The sequence below is a fragment of the Motacilla alba genome, chromosome 1 (assembly GCF_015832195.1).
Source record: "Motacilla alba alba isolate MOTALB_02 chromosome 1, Motacilla_alba_V1.0_pri, whole genome shotgun sequence".
Taxonomy (NCBI): Eukaryota; Metazoa; Chordata; class Aves; order Passeriformes; family Motacillidae; genus Motacilla; species Motacilla alba.
This window is the reverse complement of record NC_052016.1, coordinates 67,793,030-67,819,978: the sequence shown is the minus strand read 5'-3', so window position 1 is coordinate 67,819,978 and position 26,949 is coordinate 67,793,030. Positions and strand designations below refer to the sequence as shown.

Here is a 26,949-nt window from a genome sequence, read left to right as displayed (position 1 = left end):
GATGTCTCCTGCTGGGCTGACAACCTTTAAGAACTTACAGCCTCACCCCATTCATAATGTTTTTGGTGAACTCACACAAGTGTACTAAACCAAAATATCCTTTATTCAGCTCCATGTTTCTATGAGCAAATAACAGCATGTAGGGATTCAGTGCATCAGCTGCTTAAAAGATAAACCTACCCAGCTTGATGAAAACTCTTCTCCTCTTTCCTGTTGAGAGAAAACGGTTACACATTTCTAATAAATGAAGCAGGAACTGTCATTTTTTTGGCAAACTGATAACTAGCTGTAACAGCCGCATTGCCACAAGTTGCTTTTCCAAAGTAATTACCATCAGGCTCCCTGTGGTATGCAGTGTTTAACACATTTCTTCTGTGTTAATGAATGCAAAAGCAGGCAACACCACTATTAGTAATCGTTTTTTATTCGTAGTCCTCATTTTCCAGATAGGTCACATTAAACACAGCCATTAAACAATAGCGGTTGAGAAAATCCATACAATGTATGCTGCTTTTGTTTGGTTTTTTTGTGTCATTCACCAGTCATTGGTGCAACTTTGAGCCATATGGGGAGACAGGGGCTGATAAATGAGAATGCCAACCTGTATCACAATTGGGCCAGAGAAGTCAAAACCTTAATCAGATTTCATTCAATTACACTTCAAGTCAACAAATCTTGATAGCCAAAACTCCCATTTAAATTAATGCAATAATAACTGCTGCCTGATGTCAAAAGAAAGCAATTAAACTATAATGAGTGGGTGTATGTTATGCTAGGCTTCAGACTCCTCCTTGACCTCAGCAATTTCCCTTCCATTTGACAGCAAGCAACATGAAAGCTTGTTTGAATGGTGTATCTTGCTCCACTATGAACAAAGTTTGACTTGTTGGGGTAACTTGGATTGGGAAACCTCTATTCTTAAGTGGTAAATCACAGTTCAGGAGAATCTGTTTCCTGATAAATATGCCAATAAAAGAAAAAAGGGAAAAAAGAAAGGTCTGATTTTGAGTTCTGATTTGATTGGCCAATTGTTTAAGGAACTCCCAATTGCTGGCTTTTTTTTAATTAAAAAAAGATACAGAATGCCTTATTCGCTATTCACAGTGTACAGTACAAATTTATTAGTTGCTTTACTTGCCTCCCTTAACTCCAACTTTCCTTTTATACTCTTGTGACAGATATTTCCTTTCAGTCTTATAAAGCATGTGTGTAAAAAATGAGAGAAATAACTCCTAAACTTTATCTTTCATTCCTGCCTCTTTCTCCAATGGTGATAGTAGAGATACCATGGAGAAAAAAAAAACCCTTTAAAATCTTTTGTGTGCAGTATGTCCTTCACACACAATCATGTTAATTTTGACTGAACCCGCAAAACTCGCATCGTATAAGCTCTGCTGGTTTACGGGTTCATTATGTATCCATTCTAAATTGTGAAAAAAAAAATTTAACCTGGGATAATCTTATATTGGGAAGCAGTATGCCAGAGTTCTACAAAACAAGGCAGTTGAAAGACAAATTAAATAAAAGCAAGATTTCCTAAACTCTTCTATAAAGCTGTGAGTCATGAATTCTGAATTACCTCAGAGTGGTAAATAAATAATCACTACTAAATACAGATAATGTGTTAAACAGCTAAAGCTAGTAAATCACTAGTGACAGAGAGCCTTAAGGTAAATTCCTCTTACATTGGCACAGCCCTTTCTCAGAATGTTGTGGTTTTATGTCTTCAGAAACATACAATGAATTGTACAATTGGTTACTCAGTGTTAAAATCATTTATAAAATACACAAATCTCCATCACTTGACTGCATTTACATACTGGCGTAGATTTGCTGAATAATGGATCTCACTTGCAGAGCTAAAGACTTGGTGCACAGACACTGAAGTGATGGGCACCACAGAAATACGTAGAAAAGACTGATCAAACAATAAGAATCCTCTCCACTATGGAATTTCAAGCTATCAAGCTATCAAGCAAAACCAATCTCGAGTCTCCTGGCCAAAAAAAAAATAAAAAAAACAAAACAAAATTATATAACACAGACAACACCACGTTTTAGATACATAAATTGTCCAAAACATGGAGAGTAGCTTGAAAAGACATGTACAAGATCCTTCCTTTTGCATGTAATTGCAAACATTTTTTAACAGGAGCTAAAAACAAACTGTCAGAATTGGTGTCTCCCAAAGACAATTCATTGTAGGACTGACTAGCTAAAATCACCATTTAAATGCAATCCCTAGACCAAAATAGGCTGTTGGGTCAACTTTTGTTTTTGAACTGATAAAAAAACTATGGCTTGTGATATTTCAGATTGCCAACTCCTTTTATAAATGTTTTTATAGTACAAATTAAATTTAAGAAACCAAATTCATAGTTTTTAAAAAATGTGCCATAGTGATATTTCCAGCAGAGTGTCTAAAGTATAGAGGGGACAAATCCTGAGCTAAACATTTTATTCTTCTGCTTCTTCTTGCACTGTGGAAGTTAATTTGTTCTTTTCCAAGTTTCATTCAATTTTGAATTTTTCCAATGCAATAAAAACATTCTTAAGAAAAAATAATAAAAAGTAGAAACTATATCCCAAGTTATTTTAAGTTATTCTGCAAATATTATTCAAATCAAGTGAAAATCTGACTAGCAACACCCCCCAGAATAAGCAGCATTTATCTAGAATAAATAGCTATAGTAAGCTATTGCACATTCTAAAGAATCAGATAAAATACTGCTTATGCCACATTGGCACTGACGTAATTTTCAGCTCTATAAACTTAATATCAAAACTTTTAAAATTGTGGCATCTCTGAAGAATTCAATCAAATATCCTACATTGAACAGGCTGGCTGCATGTGTTTGGGGAAAAAACAAAAAACCCAAGGAAGTTCCAGATGTTGGTTCGAGTGTAATTTTTGTTATTAAACATGGGCTTTCAATAGAAGCTTCTACAAGGACTTGCACATAACCATGACTGATGGATGTATTTGTAGGCTGCTCAGTTAGCTCCATCAGCTCACTCAAACATATTTTGAACAGATTATGTACTGCAGTACTTAGTAGACCATACATTAAACAAGAGACTTTGCTCTGAGGCGCTGCTTCCCATATTCCATGGGGAAAAGGAAGCAGGAAAAAACAAAACTCATAGAGTTCGACAGCTACTGAGGCAACACTTGCCATTTACAATATAAGCCCAAATATTTTTGCAACACAACTATATATTAATTTAATAAAATACACAATATAGCTCTTATACACTCAACAATTTGGCTCATATGCACTGAATCTGCAATAAATCAATAAAAATATGTCATTTGATGTAAACACACTGAATCTTCTTACATTTGCACATTTAAATGACCATGTGATTTTTGTGGATGTCTGACATTTTCATTTTCCTGAGCTATTTTAGTGTCCACAAATGAATAAAAAAGTGTTAATAATGTTAATTTCTTTTCTGTATTACCGTTAAGGTAACTCTTTTTTTCCCAAAATTTATTTCACTTCCTTTTCTATTTTTTTTTAGCTTATCACTAACTATTTATAGCTTTGTTGGACACTAAAATGCTAAATAGATATTAAAATCTTTTTTTTTTATTTTATCAAGTGAATTAGCTTATGTGTGTGCAGGACAAGATGGACTATATAATTTTACATTTAACCCTATTATGATATGTAGTGTTTCATTAATGATGAGGATATGTTTTCTTGAATAATGATCTGGAATGGTTCTTTTTGTTTTATTGTTCTTTTTTTTTCTTTTTTTTTCGTATTTCATATTTGTGGCAGATAACTTTGTACATAAATGTTTACCACAAATGAATGCTAATGTTTGGTGTCGCTTGGACTACTACAAGAACTCTTTATAGGACTTTCAGTAGAAGCCTGTGGTGGCTGCTGGAAATTCACCACAGATCAGCATTATTCAACCCTGTTTTTCTTGGGGTTTATACGTAAACAGTAAAGTCAGCATCAGCTATTGAGGACAGTCTTAAAGTATCAGACGTATTTCCACTCCATCTTTCTCACACCTTCCTGTCAGATTGTCAAAATGGCACTGTCTCCTTCTTACATTTTGTTCTTGGTGTACTTGACTCTGTCCTAATGAAAGTTTGGTCAAAATGAAACCAGTGTTATCTGTCAAAAAGAAAGAGCAGTGAAAAGAACATACTTGTGGGCACTTCAGATGTTCACTAAAAGCCTTTAAAGCAGCATTGGTCTTCCTTCATTCCTGTAATTCTGTTACAACCAGGGAATTTATTTATTTATTTTACTTTCAATCAGCAGAAGAGGAATGCAACTGCCAGCCTGTCCTTACTTTCCCCCTCACTTTCTGATGGCCACAGGGTCGCTTCCCCGACAGTCCTGCAAGAGCTTGTCTATTTCTCTCACAACTTCCTCGGCATCCACCGACTCCCTGCCTAGATCCCGGGCTGAGCGGTCTAACTGCTCCAGAACAGAGTCCATCTCACTGGAGTCTCGGCTCACTCGGGAGTGCACGTCTGCAAAGGCCCTAGCCATCTGATCTGATGCAATGAAGGAAGCGTCCTTTGACTGTTTACTGGGCGATAGATACTGACTGTCAGTTGACAAGTACTGGCTGCTTGGTTCAGCCAAGGCTCCTGATTTCACTTCACAACTATCCAGTGGTCCTTTTGTTGAGGTGCAAGGCTCAATGCATGTCTTGGTTGGGCTGCTCGATGCTGAGGGAACCTCCTGAAGCAGAGGACTCAGGGCACGTTTGGCTTTTAAGTAAGGTTTAACATTGGCAATGAGAATAGTGTGCTCTCTCTTGTCTTTCCCAAATGTACAAAAAGTCTTTTTCCCAGTGGGATTCACAGTTTCATATGTCTCAGTCTCAACGTTAGCTTCAACTGTGGGTACAAAGAGATTTGTGCGATAATCTGCATTCTCAGCCTGACTGGCTGCAGGGAACTGTGGCATCCAACACCTGTCAGAATGACCAAGCACTCTGCATTCATCTGTGCAGTTAACACATTCTTCTTGTTCTGCAAAACAAAGGAGAAAGAGAAAAACTCTAATTATAAGTGGATTTATTTAGGCTAATGAATAGGCGATGATCATCATGTGATGGGCTTACTTGACATCTGGTTTCTTAATTATGGAGAAAAAGAAGAAGCTATAATTAAAATATTTCAGAAGGTTTGCATAAACCTGTTAGTTGAGACAATAGATTTATTTAACTCTGTTCTCCACATATTAAAGCATTCACACAGCCCAATGGAAGTATAAAGGGGTCATTAGAGACTCATTCTCAATGGAATTGAGCTTCATCTGTAAACTAATCTGCTGTAGAAATCTTTTAGGCTTTATTCTGTAAAATTCATACTAGAAAAGAGTGAACAGTACTTAAGGAACTCAAAAGGAATTATAAGGATTAATTTTTCAAATCAAATAACTGAGCAGTGACTGCCTTTCTGGAAATACAAACACTTCATAAAAATCAGCAAGCTGTTTTTTTCTTTTTTTGTCACCTCCATTTCATTTGTAATTGTTATGTTGTATGACAGTCACAAAATAAAAAGCTTTTCTTGAAAAGCCTACTTTTCCTGCTGAGAACAGAGAACTAGAATCTTCCATCAGTATGCATTAAATATAAGCTTGTCAAAAAGCGCATATTGCAATTTTATTAGACATGAGTATGGATCATGTAATCAGTTTTCCCCTTTTTTGTTTTGGTGCAACTAAGTGAAAATGGATTTTCTCAATACATACAATTTGGAAAAATGACAAATGGTGACACACTATTTGAACTGATGATGTTTTCAGATGGGATTTCTATATCCTTTTTTTTTTTTTTTTCAAAGAATATAGTTAAATGACATTCCCTTGCAATACTTTTAGAACATAAGTTTTGGTACTTCCTATTCTACAATTCAAAGATAACTTTCTGGTTTAAAAACCTTGGCTTGTGTGTCATTTGCATTAAATATATTACATTTGGGCCAATATTTACTGTCTTATAATTGTACTCACAACTCTAACCAACTACCTGGAATAAGAAAAATAATAAATAGTATAAATCCTTTTATCAGCTCTAGGTTTCAGTTAACTATACATTGATTTTTTATAATTTTTCTTTCACAAAATGGGCACATTGGTTCAATACTCTTTTTTTTTTTTTTCTGAGGAATTTAGTATTTAAAAAGTGCATGGAATTCCAGTTAGACCAAAAACTGTTAGCATACCTTTAAATTTAAGGATGAAGCACACATACAGACATGGACAACAAGTCTTCAGAAAAGCAGAACAAACATGCTGACCCATAGATGGGGAGAATTTAAGCAATCATCTTCTTTCCAAATTAGAAAATAAATTCCTAGTAATCTTATATCACCACCTGATTAATGAATGATTGCAATGCAGAAACAGGACAGAAGAAACACCAAAGATGATTTATGGGAATCCAAGAGTATAAACCATTTTTCACATTTCTAAAAATTTATGAATAAATAGGACTTAATCTAAACTAAAATTGTATTATGTCACAGTGATACTAAACTGCAATAATTTGCTCAGAACTGATAGTTGCTAGTGATACAGAAGTATGAAAAAGTGTCATTCTGTATATGAGCTCCCTTCCTTGAAGGCTTTAAAATCAAAGTCTGGTGTAAACCCTGAAAAAATACCAAAGCAAGTGAGAATTAGGTACAGGGACAACAGAACAAAGTGATTGTTGAGGAAAAGGATGCAACATGGGGGCCTTAAACATGAAATTCACAGAGGTGAGTCAGCCCCAGCTGTGTATCTTGTAAAATCATGGAACAGATCTTCCTGGAAGATGCATCAAAACATATGGAAGATAGGGAGGTGATTAGACACAGGCAACAAGGCTTCATCGAGGACAGATTGTGTCTGACTAATCTGGTGGCCTTCTAGGATGGAGTGAATGCATCAGTGGACATGACAAAGTCTTTTGTAAGGCCTTTGAGTTGGTCAAATATTGATATGGCCACAATATTCTTGGTGTTAAATTGGAGATTGATGGATTTGATGATGGATTGTCAGATCAATAAGGTAGTAGCTGGATGGTCACATGCAAACAGCTATAGTCAATGGCTCAATGTCCAAGTGGAAACCATAATGAAGGCTGTCCCTCCAGGGTCCACACTGAGGCCAACACTATTTATTATCTGCATAAATGAGATAGACAATGGAACTGAGTGCACCCTAGAATCACAACAAGCTGAGTGGTACATCTGGTTCACTGGAGGGAAGGGATTCCATCAGAGGGACTGACAGGCGAGAGATGGGGGCCACGTGAACATCATGAAGTTCAACAAGTCCAAGTGCAAGGTCCTGTACCTGAGTTGGAGAAGTCAGTATCAATACAGAATGGGGGATGGACAGATTGACAGCAGTCCGGTTGAGAAGGATTGGGACTACTGGTGGATGAAAGGCTGGATATGAGCCAGCAGCCTGTGCTCACAGCCCAGATACCCAATTGTGTCCTGGGCTGCATAAACTAAAAGAAAGCAGATTTAGATTGTACATGAGGTGGAAGCTCTTTGATATGAGAGTAGGGAGATACTGGAACAGATTTCCTAGATAAATTATGCATGTCTCATCACTTGGAGGTTTCAAAGTCAGGTTGGACGTGACCTTGAGCAACCTGATCTAGTGAGGGACATTCCTGCCCATGGTAGATATTTCAAGGTCCTTTGTGACACAAACCATTCAACGATGCTATGATCTCCAAAGGAAACTAATCCACATGCTGGTTTTATTATCTAATAAAAACTAAAATTATCATGATGAAAAGCAGGAGTAAAATAACCCCAACCTTAGGACTGTAACAAAATAGCAAAACTGAAACAATTTTGAGGAAGAAATTTAAGTTTGTTGCATTTGATTTTATTTCACTTGAATGAAATGGCATTGGTATGCATAACCACAGAGACAACATATGTGTGGCAATTGCTTAATGAAATGGGAGCCATACAAATGAAGGACATAGCTATACACCTCATTCCACCCATTAGTTCACCTCCACTAAAGTTCTGTATCTAGTTTTCTGGAGTTTCTACAGCATCAAACAGCTGCTGCTTTAAAACAGCCAAGGGAAACTGCTACTCTCACTCTCTCTTGCTCTAAAAAAAAAAAAAAAAAAAAAAAAAAAAAAAAAAAAAAAAAAATCCCCAAACAACCAAACTATCTCCTCCTGCTCCAAAAAAACTTACTCAGAAACATAAAACTCCACAAAACAAACAAAATCAATATATTTTTAAAAACACTTTCATCTTCCTGATCCTTCAGAGTAGACTTGTGGCAAGCTCAGCCTCTAACCTTAAAAGTGGACTTACAGAAATAGGAGAAATAGGTGCTTTCTTCAGGATTTTCCCTAACAATATCTAAAGTTATTTTTTCTCTCATATGGAATTCATGACTATTCTGAGTAAATGCTTTCTGGCACTTTTAAAAGTTTACCTAAACAACTAATCAGCTTTCCAACTAACTTTTATGTTGTAAGCTTAACTATCCTTCATATGGACATTTGTAAACAATTTTGTTGCTTTATAACAAAAGACAAAAAAAAAAAAAAAATCCCTGCGTGTTAGCTACCATAAAATGCTCAGAATTGCACAATCAAAGGACCAGTACTTTTCTCTGCTTCTCTCTTTTCAATTACTTTATCAGAGCAAGATCCCTCTTTGCTCTTTCCTTTCTCACAAAAAAATAACCCAAACATTACAGTCTATTCCATTATACCACAAAAAAGCCATCTGTAGCAGGAAAATTCTTTCTGTCTTTCAGGTAGTAGTTCTATGTCATATTAGCTTAAAATAAATTAAATAAATATTCATATAAACATATATACATATATACATATATACATATATATATATATGTATATATATGTAATCCCCTCTGCTCTGTACATTGACAACACATATATACATATACATATATATACATATATATATACATATATATATATATATATATATATATATATATATATGAAATATAGAACTAGGAAATTCTGTTTTCACACTGACTCTTTTTCTAAATTTCAATTGAACCGTATTTCTTTAAAAAAAATAAATATTCCCTGAACTAAGATTGAAACAAACAAGCTCAGATGAAAGGTAAAGTTCAGAGCTCTCAGTCACTGGAAATAAGCTGCAAACTTATTCAGTAGGTATTCTGTTCTTAGCCAAAAGTTATGCTTTGAGATTTTCAACACTCATTAGGTTAATTTTTTACAACCAAGTTATGTTTGAAGATTTTTATTTTTAGCTCTCACACACATGCATGCACATACATTGGTATGAGGAGGGGTCTTTCACAGTGTTTAGATTATTTATTACTGCCAATGAAAATACAAAGTTTGCTAAGAATCTCCAAGTAAAAGAGATATATGTCATATAGCAGATATACGTTATGTATATATTGCATGGTCTATTTTCTTTCTCCTTCTCATTTCCTGTATCTGTTAAAGCAATTTTTATACTTACATTCCTACTCACCGTATTGACTAACTTTCCATTTCTGCTCCCTGGACATAGTAGCATTACTTAATTAAATATGGAGCCAGAAAAACTACAAAAAAATACATGGAATGACCTTGAGTTGAAACCCACCTGCATTCCATGAGCTTTGTTCCTCTAGCCCTGAAAATCTCTGCCTTTGCATTTCATTCTTTAATGTCACATCATAGGGAATGGATTTTGAGTATTGATTATCATACATTATAAGCTGCTTATCTCACCATTAGCCTGTAATTTTGACTGAAACAGCTACCACACAGCAAAGAAAATCAAACAGGGATTTTTGTACTAGTAGCAGAAACTACAAACATAAAGTGAACTATCACCACCAAGGGCCAAATTAGTGTATATGAGAAAATAGAATCAATTTAAAGGTAAATATATAAATATATATATGTAAAATAGGTTATATGCTGTGCTGTACAGCAAGATGAGCTGCTAGAGTGATATGCACCATCAGTCTTTATCTCTGTGCTTGTCTCCCTCCTGTTGAAAATAAACCCTTAACAGTGCATGTGTGTACAATAAACAGAAGCAGTCTAGAGGTTTTCCTAACTCTCTGGAGCTTTAAGGGTAAACAGTCAGAAGTGCTTTATGCACTTAGGGGAGAACATACACTAAAATAGAACTGCTAAATTATCAGCTGTAGAAAGAAAAGGAAACAAGATATCTGTAAACAACAGTCGCCTAGATAGGAAATGTATTCTGGATGGAAATTCAGAGATGGTGTAGGTTGAAAGTTATATTGGCAATGTATAAAATGTAATGCAAGGTTTGTATTTTGGCACAGCAGAAGGCATATCTTACATATTTTATTCTATTAGCAGATGAGTTGTATTTAATATCTGCCCTCTATGTCAATCTAAGAGAAAAAGATTCTTTTATTGTGGTATCTACAATTTTCTACACTTTCTTTATAAATATTGAACAAAATTAATTGTGGGCACTGATCTCACCCTAAATATATTGCACTATGAAGTTAATTAATTAATGCTTTAGATAGCTGGCTCCTTTCAATGGCTAAAACAGATATCTTATTTTGACTCACTAATTATATAAAATTTGCATAATAATAAAAAGGAGGAAGCTCAAGAATTATTAGATTTTTAAACAGTAGCTAGGTGGAAAAATCAATTCAATAAATACAATGCTTTCTGCAATTTAACTGGTCCCTAATTATTTAAATCATACATACATAGAAAGCAAAAAAAACCCAACAAAACAAATTTAAGGTAAACATCAGCATGCAAACAATTCCAAGAAATATTTTATGTACTATACTTATAGGATGAAGAAAACTATAGTCTGTATTGAAGCACTCCATATAATTTAATACTAAATATCAAGATTCCCATATGTGGGAAATCAGACTATAAATATATGTATATACACATATACATATATGCTATATATATATATATATATATATATGAATCTATGTATATTTAAAGTCTGATCACCCCAATAAACAAGTCTGGATATATAAATAGGCATAGACTTCGACCTACAGCTAAATCTATGCCATCCTATTCCTCACAAAACTTGAATACAATTTTATCAAATTTTATTTGGAGTTAAGGCAGACAGAGTAAGATCATTATAATTTATGAGATTTGAACAGATTTTCATTCAAGTGCATTCTTTGCTAAGAACTTCTTACTCACAATATATTTAAAAATGTAGCTTTAATTTGCCATTTGATCATCGATAAAGACTAAATAAAAATATGGCTACCTTAGTACATGAATAACGCTAAATATTTTAAAATACCAGTAGCTTTTGTTATTTTTAATTGTCCTAGGAAAGCCTATCATTCAGATATCCTTTTTTCTCTTTCAGTGGGGGATGTCTAGTTTTTGCTTATGCATAAACACCTTCTTATAACTGTCTATTTTTTTAAATCCCTTTCTATGAATGTGGAAGCTAAAAATAAGCCTTAATTGTCAGGGACGCTTTAAAGCTTCCGTTGACTGGAATGACTATCAACTAACAGGTCCAAATAAAAAATAAACCAGAGGACCCATTTCAAAATGTATGCTGCCTTCTTTTTGAAAGCATGCAGTTTCACAATACTTTCACTCTTTAAATGTTCTATTCTTCATTCCGTTACAGAGAATAGTAAAGCACATCTTTGATGACCCTTTTTTTCACATTACAAAGATCTGTCTATGAATGCATACACAGAGTTCACACTGACTTGTGTAGGAGATCAGCCTTGATGTTGTGAATTTTTGTTCATTATTGAAAGTTTTTCTATTTAGAATTTACTCAGTTATGAAACAAAGTGTAAAATTCTCTGCAGCTTGTATTTCCCTGGTCTAACCACAAACACAGTATTCTTTACTCTGAGGATGATGAGGCACTGGAACAGGCTGTCCCATTCCTGGAAGTGTCCAAGGCCAGTCTGGATGGAGTTTTGAGCAACCTGGTCTAGTGGATGGTGTCCCTGCTCATGACAGGGAACTAGATGATCTTTAAGATCTTTTACAACTCAAACCATTCTATGATTTTATTTAAAAAAACTCCACCAACACCAGTTACATGTTTTAGACTAATAAAATAATGCTATGCTTCATATTTTTAATACCTTAAATAGATATGAAAGATCTGTATTTTCTGTACATATGTGTAAGCAGATGGACAATAAATGCCACATAATATCTAACAGAGGATGTAATTAACTCAGCTTTTCAGAACTTCAGTAATTTTTAAAATATGACCAGAAAACCTCACAGAACTTACATTAAATGGTGGCTTACTTTTTTTTTTCTTTTTTTTTTCTTTTTTTTTTTTTTTTTAATTGAGACGGGCAATTGTCTTTACTAAAGAACTGGAAAGGCTATAAGTAGATATTTATTACAGGAGACAAATAATATGTGCTTTGGCATGTCCTAAACACTGGGTCTATATGACATTTCTATTGAGAACAATCAGCTAAAGCACTACCTCTGTGGTTGGATTTCTGTTTAATTACAATTGATTTTGACATAAATGAGCAGAGATAAACAAATACTTCTATACTTCTCTTGCTGTTATTAAACAGAGCTGTCTCCTATCTGAGTATTTATATTGGCTTGTCTGTTTAAAGGCTCCTTTCAGTCAGGCAAAGCAATTATGCAGCTCAGATTAGCAAAATAACTGGCTGTAAAACAAGAGTAGACTGCCACATTTGTAAACCTCTTGGATCTCATGTTTTTCTCCTGATATTATAAATACAAGTTTCTGAGGTCTATAATCCTTACACAGTTTCTCACAGGTGGTGTTGGGTTTTTGTTTAGTTGGCTTTGTTTGCTTGTTTTCTAGATACTGGATAAAGACAAAATATGTATTTTATATTGCTATGACATAAAACACTTCAAAAGTCATAAAAGCATGATGACCTATGGATTTAATTCTAGTTCACATTTGTCCCAGACAACAAATATTGAAGGAATATTTCAGGATTACAGGGAGCACTATGGAAAATTTAAAACATTTCTTACAGAAGTATGCTTTAATTAAATGATTACAGTTTAATGACAATCACATATTTTATTAAAAACAATATAAGAGAAAGAAAATATTTGTGTTACCTGAAAATTTTCCATCCTCACAGCGGGCTGGTCCACAGATCCCAACAATGGGTCTTTGGCCTCTGCCTTGCTGTTCTGGAGGCAAATCAGACCTGTGAGTCACAGACAGGGATAGGCTCTGCTTCCAAAATTCACAACAATGTCAAAACTTCTGCAGCAGAAAAACAGCTTCTACCTGTGACCCAGACACAGCTTACGGCCCTTTAAACTTTTCACTAATTTTCTCAATGGTACAAACACACAGTTCTACAGCTGGTAGTGAGTTGAAAATATCTAACTAGTGAAAAGTATGCCTCATTTCTTCCTAATAGAGGAGAAAGAAGAAAATGGACACCCAGTCTTGATTTCCACTGTTTGCCTGTAAGTTGAATGGTCCTGACTCTAATTTGCAGTGAAACGACCATACAACAGTCATGAAAAAGTCGTTCTGGTCTCTTCACCATCCCACATAAGAAAGTCTTCCTAGCCCAAGGCTGAAGGTGGAAGATGTACAAAGGTTAGTTGTGCCAGCCCTGCACTCAGCTGAGAAGATACTGAGAAACTCTAGCGATATGACACATTGATAGTTTTAAACTGTAGATCTTTGTTGAAGAGCCCCAAGCTGTTTCCTGAGAAAGAAGGAAAACTAAACTGCAGTAATTAACAGAAAAGGACAGCTTCGTGGATCTTCTAGAAAGCACGTTTTTAATATAGCACATTTTCACTCTTGATCAAGGCAGTGCAAAAGATATTACAGTGGCATTGTTTCAGCACTAGCATCAACAAAAGCAATGATTCTTAAATCTGAAACTTAACTGAATTTGTGTAATCATTTGCACAATTTGCATGATATTCACATTCTTTTTACTAACTTTATTGTGAGCTAGTCATAATTATAGTATCAATGATCTCCATATCTAATTTGCAGCACTTAGTAAATATTGTAGTGTGGCAAAGCTTATAATCTAGTCATTAACCAGGACCATTGTGAGCCTGCCTATACAAATATTAACAGATTGTATAGTTAGAGACAAAAGGTAACAAGTGATTATGACAAACAAAAGCAATGAATGGGAAGAAAAGACAACATTAATGAAAATATAATCATGCTGTTGACATTTCCTAAAATACCAATATAAAAGCTCCATAATTTCAAGGAGCTATCTCCATCTGTCAGACCATCAAGCCACCAGCGATGAGCTATATGTTACACCACTGAACTTTCCTTACCAGTTGCCAATTATCTCAGCGTACAAATCTTTAATTAGAAGGTACCAAGCTTTTCGCTTTGCAAGCTTGCCTCAAATTTGGATATGACAACTTGTTTACAGATATTGACTGAGGAGGGTGCCACTGAGGAGAGAGACATGACAGGTTTCTGAGGAAATCTCTATGTTCTTTTGATGCTCTGTTTACATCCTGACTGTAGGTAGACTCTGTTTAATGGAAGTCTGTCAGCCTCTGTGTAGGAGCCTGGCTTTGTCCGAAACAAAATCAATGTAGTAACGCTCTTCAAATGCTACCTGTTTTCCTTTGCAAACTCTCATAAAAATAATTACAAAGACTGCATGGATGCTGAACCATTCAAAATCTGAATGGCCACTTTAGTGAAAAAGAGCATTTTTCCTCCCCATTCCTGCCAGTATGCCTGGATTTACATTTAAAATATCTTTTAACAGCCATAATGAGACCATGTAGGCTTTACATTGACAGATGGAAAACCCTACTGGGTATCATACGCTGCTTCAAGGGTTGATGTCGTAAGCAGGTCCTATACTTTGGACTTCATGGAAGGTTTAAAATGCATCTGACAGACTAGGAGGAAGAACACTTTTCATAATGCTGCTCTCAGAAAAAAACTTTAGGTTGTCTAGACATCTTAAGGAGCTCTCACTTGGACATAGAGATGCAGAAATATCTTCTTATAAAAGAAAGAAACTTTTAAGAGTTTCATGTAGAGTCCTCCCCATGCTAAGTAATGTATTCATTATCATATGATTAGAGGGTCCCTTAGACTATTATTTAGAAGATTTCTAGTGTGTTGTTACCACTTTCCAAAGAGATTAGCAGAATGGGATTACTCTTGTGTCACTTTATGAAGAACCCAAATTCTCTTAGCAATTTAAGTTTCATAATGGTATCCTACTTAAATTTCTGCCTGGATAGTGCTCCAATTAGATCAATCAGAAAGAATAATTAAGGATGTCTTTTTTAAATCTGACTCTCTAAATATAACCAGTTGGGCAAAGAGAATTATACATGTAAACAGATTCAGTACCACATTTTCAGATTCTCCATGAACAGTGGATTAATGTCTCAAAGACACTTACTGAAGATATCTTCAGAATATTCATATCTTCTTTTTCCCAGATCCTTCATCAAGAACTCTAAGCTACAGATCACCTTCTTATATTTCAAGGATTGAGGAGATTTTAGATATTAACACCACTAATACAGAAGAATCTCTCCTAGTTACTTTTATGTGCAGCAGTTCAGCGGCTCAACTGAGACTCACCTTTTTACTTGTCATCTTTTCATTTGTTATAGCTTCAATTTCTGAACTTATGTCAGACTACTTTGATGTGAAAAAAGACAGCTTTAAGAAAAATTGTCAATTTGGGGAATTATTTCCAAAGATGTTGTCATTATGTGTTCTTTGTTTTCATTAATGTCTTCCCTTTTTAAGCCTGGTGACTATTGGAAGCTAATTTTTCTGGTGTCTAGCAACACCTCTAATCTGAGCCATGTTCTTACAAAAAGTGTATTCTAGTCTTGGAGATAGACTTAAAAGCTAATTACAGATATCACCACCAAGTAAGATGCAGTCAGGGTAATTTCTGTTAGCTGTGCTCTCAGCCTTACTTATCTGAACACCCTACAAAGGAAATCAGAAGTGAGGCATTAGATAAGTTAAACACTCTTCTGGTAAAGCAAGTAAAAGATGCAGCTGCTAAATTTAAAGCTACAGAAGGATTCAGAATAAGCCAGTTAACATCAATCTATTGACATTCTTTAAGAAAATCTTTACTCTGTAGAGATGATGAAAGTACTACATCCCTAGAAATGGGGAAAACCTGCCATAAAATGCAGTAAAACGTATTCTAGGTATGGACCATTGTCGATTTTCTCAGGGTATTTAAAGCAATCTTTTAATTTACTGGAACTCATCACTATAATATTTACTTCATTTAGGGTTTCATGTATGCTTTACAAAATTATTTTAATGGGTCCCCCTCCTCCCAGGCTTATTGTTTTATTGGAGGCGAGAGGCCTGTACAGTTATTATTAGCTTGAATTCTGATTATCACAGATAATGGAAAGCAGAGAAATCTGAGCCCCAATATCTATTGCATGATTCCTCAAAAACAGCCTCTGGGTTTCCTAATAAAAATGTAACTTTGCTTTGTTTTTCTTCAAGAAGAAGAATTTCTTTAATTCCCAAGGAGACAAAAATAAAGTACCATATCTGAAAGTAAGACTCAGCCTGGCTTTGAACAAATTCTGTAAGGAATTAAAGTAAGAAAAATTTGTCTTATGGGAAAAAGAATCAAACTTTTTAGTTGTTGTTTTGTTTGCACCTGTTGCACAGGTGCCCGTGCTAAGGCACAGTATGTATACCACTTCTCAGGTACCTAAGAAACAGTCTAGCAGAGCTCTAAACTTATTTGTAAGCTCTCAAGTGACTCTGCAGTTCCAGCTGAAGATGGATACAAAGCAGCTAATTTGCTACCACCAAGGGAAAATGTTCTAACATAAAAACATTCCCTCCCTTAGCTTCAAAACTGTCGAGTGCCTAGGGAGCCTGACTATTTGTAGAGCTGATACTATGCATATGCTTCCTCTGTAACTGTTACACGCATACATCTGGCATCTGTCTCTGTGTTAAACAGACTTAATTGTCCCCACTATTGCTATGTAGAAACCCTCTAACCTAGATGGGTAATGTGAAAGAAATAAATGAAAGGGTTAATTAGATTTTTTTTTTGGTGGCATTGTTTTTGCATTATTGGCAAGATTTCCAATGAGCTCTGTGCTACAGCTATAATAAAAATATTTTAGCTGTACCTTCTGATAGAGATTATGTTCTTGTCTTAGCATAACATTTGCACTTTGAACAGTATTTTAAACAAATAGGGTTGTTTTAACTGGAACTCTTTTTTTTTTTTTTTTCTTCTATTTATTCTTCTTTTATTTTTTTCCTGTCTTGGTTTTTTAGGACCCCTCTTTTATCCACATCAGATTTCAGAGCTTTTAATAATTTGCTGGACATAGGTGAACTGATTCTGAAATATGCCTTTTTTTTTTTTTTTATTTTAGGTGTTACTGGGGTACTCTACATGCTATTACATTATTCAGATCACTGTTGCCAGCAGAGTCAAGACTCAGGCAAAGCACTTGATTTCAGATTTCAATATATTTTTAAAAGATCAAAGAGCATGGAAAATCTTGTTCTTTGGTTAGACAGACCATGCAGAGCAGTAATACTCTGAAAGATGGAAGTAGCTGCATAGAAGTAATACTGAATTGAAGGCCTTTTGAAGTTACTTTAACCTTTGTGTCAATGTTCATCTCAAAATCCCCCAGCAAAGTAAAAAAATGTTTTTAATTGAGAAAACACACAGAAATGAGTTCTGTCTGTAAAATAAGAGGGGGAAATAAAACAAAAAAAAAAAGTTCCTGGTTTGACATCTGAAATTAGTCATGACAGCAAAGATGAAATATCCTCAAGGTGCTTCTTCTACTAAGATGTATTTCTTTGAGCAAGACTGTAAAGCATAGACTTTCCTAATGCAACTGTACTTGCCCAAGTCTATTTAGGACTCAGAGTAAAGCTATTCCTACAGCTGAGGTTTTCTGAAGAGCTTGACTTCCTCCTAGCATGTGCATTAAACCCTGGGGAATAGGAAGGCAGGCCACAGGTTTTTCACCTCTCCACTTAAAGTTTTATTATCATGCAACAAGCAAACTGGAGAGTGCTTCCATTTAAACTCCTGTTTAAGGGAGAGTTCTTGTCAGTCAAGGGACTGAATAAAAGCACACAGGATGTAGATTCATGTGCTGTATATTAGTTTCATCAGTGACATAGCAGCAGCTATAAAACAGAATAATTTCATTCAACAAACAGAGAAAGTCACATAATCTAATTTTTGACAATTCAAATTAGGCTAAAATTCTTATGTCATCTCCGGAGACAATGGAGAAGGATGGATTCAGAGAGCCATTTAGAATGCCACTGAAAGGATCCAGACCTAGAACACTTCATAGGCAGGTCTATCTATCTTCATAGGCATAGAATTGATGTCCTGAAGTTGTCTTCGTCTTAGGGATATATATCAACTGGTCTGCCTTTTCCTGTAAGCTAAGCTTTCCAGCACTCAGAAAATTGTCTGCTTTCAGTCTAAGAGCCCAATACTTCCTAAAGTAATGTCGGTGGGATTGAGGTGTGTAACTTAGCAACATGAGTCCCCTTTTCCATGATGTGCTCCTAATTAACATTGTCCTATCATGGTAAGAAAATAGTCCCTTTGCAAACTAATAGCTAAGTGATTCCACACACATATAAATCCTGAGAAACCCACAGAATATTTGCGAATATTTGTCAGATCAAGTTTCATGGTATTTTTCCACTGAGCTATTTTCAGGAAAAAGCAAACAAATTTTCTTCTTCCCTTTTACTGTGATAGCATGCTTATAACAAGCTACTGCTTTTTTTTTTTTTTTTCCTGAATTAAGACTTGTGACAAACTTCTGCACTTTGAATGCCTGAAGGAACACAGGAACACATTGGGATCTGATGTTCTTCACTGAGGAGAATAGCAGCTGATCCAGACTCCTCAGTTGCAGCTCTGACTCCAAGTTCATATCAGGAGCATGGCAGGGAGTGACTTTGCTAATGTATAGATTCTTTCACAATTAAAAAGATATTTGACATGGTGTGAAGTGGCATTTTATTTTAATTCCAGAAATTTAGCTAGAGAAATCCAGATGAGATGATCAACTCTGTCTCCAGAACAAGCCAGCTTAATGTTGCCAACTTAACCAGAACATCATCCTGTCTCCTGAAGGAATCTGGGGGCAGAGCCAAATCTTTTGTCCAGCCATACCTTGCTTTTTGCAGCCCAGCCTCTGCTGGCTCACAGACCTAGCTGAATCCTAAACACAGTAGAGTACTGGGCAACTTGTAAATCTATTGATATAGAGCAGCATATTTGGAATTCCCACAAGTCGCTGATTCCATTCTCAGAAATCAGATCTCAAAATTTTTATTTTAAAGGCTGTGTGGGACTGAGCTCTTTCATTCATTAAACCTGTCGCTTTCAAAATCAGCCCCAGTATTCCTTCTTTAGATAAATTCTCAGCTAACATTTGGCATGTACTCTTTCATTCAACAATGTTAAGTTGGTATTTTTCAGAGAGCCAGACTATGATGATAAACAACTGTCAACAACTATGTTCATAAAATACCAGTCACAGTCCTCTGAAAAACTAATACACTTACTTAGCAGTTAATTTTTTCTTTAAACATAATCAAGCAGAAAACCAATGATGGTAATCCTGTAAGTATATCTGCATTATCAAGTGATCTTGTGAAATTTTACCACAGCTAGATTTAGGGACTACAGCTTATTGGTCTTCTTGATATACAAATATATTCAATTCCAGCTTGAATTCCAAACTGTATTCAATGAGTTCTTTTGCAGTTCATTGCACCTGCCCTTCAAGAGGTTTTTCAGAGCCTTTACTTGACAGAGAAATAAGGCTAATATTCACAAGATACACCGGGACTGAATCTGCCAGGGTAGATATTTTCAGGTTTAGACTATGGGGTTTTTTTGGTAGCTAAGGGCTATTAAAAAGAAAATAATTATATCAGGAAAAAGTAGAACTAGTATGGCAAAATAAAGGGAAATTCTTTGTTAGGCTAAACAGTCTGAATAAAAAGAAGATCTTATGTAAGTTTGATTTTCCAGACAAAAAACAAAAGAGAAGAAATAATATATTAAATTTAAATGTTTATGCAAACTTTCTCCTCTAAAGTTTCCTATGACTAATTCATTAGAAATTAATTTGTTTGAAATTTTTATTTGAAAAAATCATATCTAAAGTAATATATTTATTTTGCTTACTGTGAAAATCTGTTTTATAAAACAATCAGCAAATGTTGTTCTGGAATGTAATTGCCTATTAGATTTCAAAGAGGTAATCAAAAAGGGGTAAAAATACAGGATAAATAATTTCACACAAAGAGGGATATGTATATTTCAGCCACTTTTTATTTTCTGACTTTGGAGGAGGAAATACAGCATTTTCTATAAGCTTTCAGTGTCCCAGTTAGCCTGCTCTAACTATGATGACAACATGTATCTTTGATGATATGGATGAATACATCTAAAATTCAAGGCTTCCTCCTAGCAAAACTGTAATCCAGTACGGAAGGTCAATGACAGCCTGCCTTTTAAGGCCAACTCTTTCTGAGTAGTGAAGCAGCATTTTTTTGTTAGGATATTTCCCTCTGCATTGCTATCTGATTTCTGCAGGGATATGCATCTATTTACCACATTAAATCCCGTTGTTCGTCTTTTGCATGTAACATATTCTTTATTCATTTACTAGAAGTAGAAAAACCGAATTGTTTTTTTTGTCAGCAGTCTCCAAAGACATAGTCAATGCAGATCTAGCTAATCCCCTCCTACTTATTTTTCAGTAATCAGTGTCTGCCAATAGGATTTGGGAATCCCAAAAGACAATGTTTAAAGGGAAGGGTTAAATTCAGCTTGTGTAATGCCATTCTCTGTTTGTGGGATAATTCATCACATTCAAGGAATCTGTTCCATGGAGGGACCATAGGCTGCCAATTAAAATGAATTAAACAAGATGGACAGACATTTGAGTGAGTGAGATTTCTGCCATCACCTGAAGCAACTTTATTAATGGTGAGAAGCTATGTTGGAAGAGACAGTTCTTTTAATCTGCTCCAATGGCCCTCATATTCCTTGCAGAAAGTTGCTTTTGGGAGGTCTAGAGTTAAGCTCCCTGAGAAGCAAGGATATTAAGAGAAACCTGCTGGGGTACTTTATTTAACATTAAAGTGAATTTATCAGCTGCTACCAACTTTTTGAGAGACTAATTGAATTATCAAAGGCTGCAATGGGAAATGTAAAGCCTTCTGAGGACAGATTTGTAATATAGATAAAATCCTTAACTCATGCCATGGGATAATGTAGATAAAAATGTAGAAACAGCCCGGGTGCTAAAACACACCTGAATTTTAGATTTCTTTTGCCTGTCTAAAGCCTCTCTCTACCCACCAAAATTATGGGAAAAGTCAAGTGTTTGGAATAGGAAAAAAGACAAAATCATTTTAAACCATCTATTCTGTGTCTCCTATCAATGTCTTCAGGTGTGCTAAGTAGTCACTAGGATAAGGTCTGTCAAATTTGTTGCTCAGCTGTTTATGGCATAATTTTTAATCTTTCGGTTTTTAAAGGCTTTCAGAAAGAATATACAATATTCCTTATTTTCAGTGAGATCACACATGACTAAAATCAAAGATGAATTCATCATCTGCATGAACTTGGGCATATAATAGTGATGGAAAAGCTGTTATTAGCCTAGAAAATGATTTTGTCTGTGAAAGTTCAGCCTTGCTTAAAATTTTGCAAGATAAATATCTGAAAATTTATTTTTATTTTTTTAATTATGTCATTTCCATATACATATTGGTGTGGAACCATGGTACAAATCCTGGCCAAGAGACTAGTGCTTGGGAGTCTGAAAAAGTTAAGGACCAAAGGCCACTTATTGTATCCCAGTGACATTTTGCAAGAGATCACTTTCATATACATAAACAGTAATGTTCACAAGGATGTTGTTGGATTTACATCATAAAGTCAAGCCTTTTTCTACAATATCTTACTTGTCATATGTTTCTCAAGAAATGTATGACAAGTATTTAATTACCCTACTAACAATTATAAAAATACCAATAAAAGTAGAAAAAAAGCCATGTTAAAATTGAAACTATTAGTAAAGCTTTCAATACTTGCATAGCAGAACAAAAGATATAAAACTGATTTTGCATCTGTTAGCCTCCTATGCTTCAATCAAGTGCAGTTACAACAACCTGAAGGAAATCACTGCATGAAGAGGTGAAAAGAGATGATTCTAAGAAGCGTGAATACAATTTTATATATATAACAAATTCATTTCAGAGTTCAAGGACATTTGTTAAAATGTTTTCTCTTAAAAAGCAGCTTTAGAGATATTTGAGGAAAAGCAGGTAAAGAATCACAAATAGAGGATAATTTTATAAGATGCTATAAGGCATCAGAAAGAACATATACTGTAATCTTATTCGATGATAAAAGTGCATCCTGTCCCATGAATACAACTGGTGATAATTGTGGGTAATTAGTAATTATACCAAGAACCAACAACTTATATCTTATGCACAAAGCAAAGCAGTCCCCACACATGCTGTGTTGTTTGCATTGTCCCTATTATGGGGACCTTTATTTAATTTTCATTTTTCTCCTTTTTTATTTATCTCCCTTTTATGGAAACCATTTTATTTATCACCCTCTTATGAAGACTTCTTAGAGAAGTGCAGAATCCATCATTCAGTAAAGTGGACCTTGGAGCAGATCAGGAGAATATCCCTATTTTTTTATTTTCTAAATAGAAATATTCTGGTTTTATGAGAAGGGAGATAGAGGTACAACAGCCCCCTGAATTCAATTCGTGTGCATTCTTTCAGTATATGCAAATCAAATGTCTTTCCAGAGTTCCAAGAGTCTCAGAAGTGTGCTGGTCCCTGATTTTTGGAGAGTCATTTCACTGACAATTACAGATTTCACAGAATATTCTGGGTTGAAAGAGACCCACAAAGGATCTTTAAGTCCAATTCTTAAGTAAGTGGCCCGTACATGGATTGAACCCAAAACCTTTGCATTATTAGCATGTTCTGACCAACTTCACAAATCTTAGTGGCCCACATCTTTTGACTATTCATCTGTCACCAAAAGGGAAATTAAACTTTTTCGAATTTGGAATATTTTGTGCAAGGTTGAGTGGGGCTTTGAGCAACCTGGTCTAGTGCAAGATTTCTCTGTCCATGGTAGGGGGGTTGAAAGTGAATGGATCTTCAAGGTCCCTTCCAGCACAAGGTATTCCCTGATTCTATGCTCTTTGTCCCACTAATACATCTGTATGTGACAGTTCTGTCCTCCTTGAGCTGCTCCAAGGGGCTGTTAGTGTCCCTGTGCTTGGTTCTTTTCTTAGACTGGTTTCTGTTGCACTGTCTACAAAGATAATGTGGTTACAATATCACATAGTGCCATGAGAAGTGGAACTAATTAAAGCTTCTCTTCTGAAAATTTTTGTATTGACTAACATGTCTTGGAAGACACAGTCTGCTTGAAGCTTTCTAAGTAACTGAGGCTTTGTTAATGACTCTCTTCAGTCAAGAGGCTTCAGCATCTAATAATCTGTGACATCAGTTTTCCAGTGATATTGAACACTTAAATAGTCCATTACAGCTGTCTATATCCACAAAATTCGTGAAAACTTACTTTTGAGTCCTGCATCCTTGGATAGATACTGGTTCAGAAGTTATGGGTAATCAGGGAAATGTGCAGATACAGAATGTAATTTCATGGATTTATTACTAAAAACCCCTGAAAAATATCTAAAAAAAAAATCAGGTTTATCTTTCCATAACTGTTGTTGAAAGACTGATTTCCCTACATAGGATTTCTTTCTTTTCCTTGAATATCTGGAGTAGACTTAAGAGATCATTAATGGTACCATAAACTATTTATTGGCCAAGTTTTTCAAATATGGCTAAGCAAATCAATGTAAAATATGTTTAAATGACTACTCATGGAGAAGCAGATTATCCTGATTATCCTGAAGAAATCCACAAATTATCAGATTTTCCTAAAACAATTCACCAAAATGTCCAGGTTGACTCTGAACTAACTCAGACACTTCCACTTGATGTGCAGTACTGTTCTGTGCTGTTTACAGGTACACACATGTACACCTTGACAAGGAATGTCAGAGTGATGTAGCACCAGATTCTGATCTTTGCATGCCTCCGAGGAAGGTGTCCATAAGTGAGATAACATATGGAGTCCTACTTAGGAGAATCAACATCATGCGCATGCCTATGTAGATATTTACAGTTTATCAAAATTCCTAATTAGATGTATGAATATGGATCAAATTGGCACTCCAAATATCTAAATATAGATGTAGGTTACCATCTTTTGGCAAAAATAATTGAAAATACTTGGTTCCCTACCCTAATTACAGTCTTCTGTAACAAGACACTTTGCAAAGAATTTTGTCAGTGATTATGAGCAGAGCTGCAGAAGTGGCTTCCAATTGGTTTCTTTTTGTTTCTGTGTTAGGCAAAGTCCTATTTTGATTAATCTCTCTTGCTACAAAAATGAGCTATTTTTTTCATAGCAGTTTTCAAGAAAGCTGTCTTGAAATTTCTTGGAAGACATGCTCCAGCTTGTTGTGCCCATCTGTGTTACATCACGTAACAACACATTCACACATGATTAATGAAAACCATAGCATCCTACACAAGTCAAAAAAGAACTAATTTAATTCACTTAAAAATTTCTATCCCTTCCATAAGAAAAAAAGGTCTCCTACTGCTACTTTAAAAAATGAAGCATATTAGCTTCTTTACTCATCCTGTCCTTGGAGCAAAGGACAAGAAAGAAGTTTCGAGAGACAGCAGGAGAAAACAACAAGAGGCCAACATATTTCTATCAGAACAAAACATAAATATTAGGGGGAAGAAATAGCCAAAACCTGAAGAAATACTTCTGCTAAGGTGCAATTCCATCCTCCAGTGTGAACTATATTATAGATCTCCAGCCGACAATAAATATCACTTTTTGGATACACTTTTAATTAAGTACTATCCAAGATCAGTTCACCCAAGGAAGGAAAATTTATCAATATAAATGTTCAGGCCAAAATTCTTTAAACCTAGCAAGCTTAATCATACCATTTTCTAAATGAGTAGAAAAAAAAAATTAAATTGAGAATTTGTAATTGGTCAATATAAAGAATTCAAAGCACAAGTATAAATTTACAAGTATGTACATAATATGTGATGGCAAGTATGAAGTAAAGGGAATGTGGGGTATATACCAGCTTTGTCTAAAGGCAACATCCTATTAAAACCAAAAAGGAATCTGTGATCATAAAAATCTTATAGTCTGCCTCATAAAACATTTTAAACTAAACTTTTAGTTTATCTAAATGGTGATGGTTAAACTCAGCTGTGTTAGGTATGGCTTTGTTTGATTGTTTTGGATTTTTTTCCCCAACTGATATTAAACAAAACTAGAAAATAAAATGTTATTTGTTTAATAAGCTCTACACAAGATTGCATTTCAGCACATTTTAACTTGAAGACTATTTTACCAACATTGGTTTTGTCATAAGTATATATTTAAATTACATGGCTGTAATCACTTTCATAATCTCTGGCAAAGAAGTAATTCTTCTTGGTAGGAAGAAAAAAAAAAGTAGTAAATTTTAATAGATGCCCAAAAGTGGGCTCTGGCTAAGGTCTAACTGAAGTTGTTCCAGATATCCAGAGTTTTAGTCAAAAGGAGGTGAGCTGAAATAAAAACAGCAGGACTTTTTATCCTACGCATGTCCAGAGGATCTCCTTTTAGGAATAAATTTGGATATCTGTGGTGATGAACAGGAGAAATATCTTCTGAAAATTATGTTGGCTTTAATGAAATATAAGCAATTGCCAAATACGTAAAAGAAATATGTTCTTAATAACTAATTTTATTTATATTTTATTAATTAGTCTTTTGTTTCTCATCTTGATCTTCTGGTTTTTTCTGCCCATGTTTCTTTTATTTTGTTCCTTCTGCAAAATGTGTAATGTTCTATCAATGCTATTTAGAGAGCTGGCATATGGTTTTCTGAAGTCACCGCAATTTTATTTTTTCATTGAGAAAAAAATATCCAAAACTAAAAATAAACCATTGAATTCATCTCCAAATCTGAACAAAGACCTGAATGATTACCACCTTTAGTTATTTTAGTTTGAATATTTTAATGAATTCTGGGGGTTTCCCTCATGAAGTACAGATTTAATAAACTCATAATTGTATACTGACAACAAATGAGAATCAGTCACACTCACTCACATAAGCAAAAAGCAGTAATACTGTTTCAAGCTTTATGGTTTTGGTCAGGTATAAAATTTCTCTCAGCATGAACAGGCAGGTTGTAAATGAAAAACTTTCTCATTCTCAGCTGAAATTTGTGTCTTTCAGTAAAGTAGGTAATAATAAGACAAAATATTTCATGCTTTAGCAAAAACTGCCTTTTCAATACATTTAGACTAGGTAGTAATGAGCTATATTGTTCAGGGTTTAATCTGTTCTTAAAAAAAACTGGGAAGTCATTCTTCTGCCCTGCTCTCAGGTATTAACTTCGTACATCTTTTATGTTGACAGTTCAGCTTCAGGCTATAAAATAGAAGAACCTGTTCTACATCTACTATTTAAAACAAGAGCAGAAAAACTAAACCTCCATCAATCTGCTGTCTTTGTCTTATGGCTTATCTGTGGCAAAAAATGAATCATAAGAAAGATTTGTTCTAGTTCTACAGACAGATCCATCAACCTACCAGTATCCGTGAACCACGCATTCCTGAAGAGATTGGTGCTAATGGTGTAGCTGGGATTTTAAACCTAATATAACATCAAACTACTGCTATTCACTTGCAATCGGTAATAAGAATGTATCAAGAGGAAGTGTATGCACACAGTACACCCAAAGTAATACGGGTTCATGCGGTCTTTTTTACACATTTTTACTTCTTTCAGATAGCAT

General features: G+C 34.9%; 1 protein-coding gene across 7 annotated transcripts in view; it reads right to left on the bottom strand.

Moving 5' to 3' along the window:
- Positions 1–406: 406 nt before the first annotated feature.
- PCDH17 (protocadherin 17) overlaps positions 407–26,949 on the bottom strand; it is a 90,140-nt gene continuing 63,597 nt past the window's right edge. For 6 of the 7 annotated variants that reach the window (XM_038135576.1, XM_038135615.1, XM_038135583.1 and 3 more), the window contains exons 5-6: positions 13,084–13,158; positions 407–5,008 (exon numbers count right to left, since the gene is read on the bottom strand). In XM_038135576.1, coding sequence (XP_037991504.1) covers positions 4,326–5,008; positions 13,084–13,158 — 758 coding nt within the window. In that variant the 3' untranslated portion in view covers positions 407–4,325. Of the gene's footprint in view, positions 5,009–13,083; positions 13,176–26,949 lie in introns of all 7 variants that reach the window. The other variant, XM_038135624.1, reaches the window with a different exon arrangement.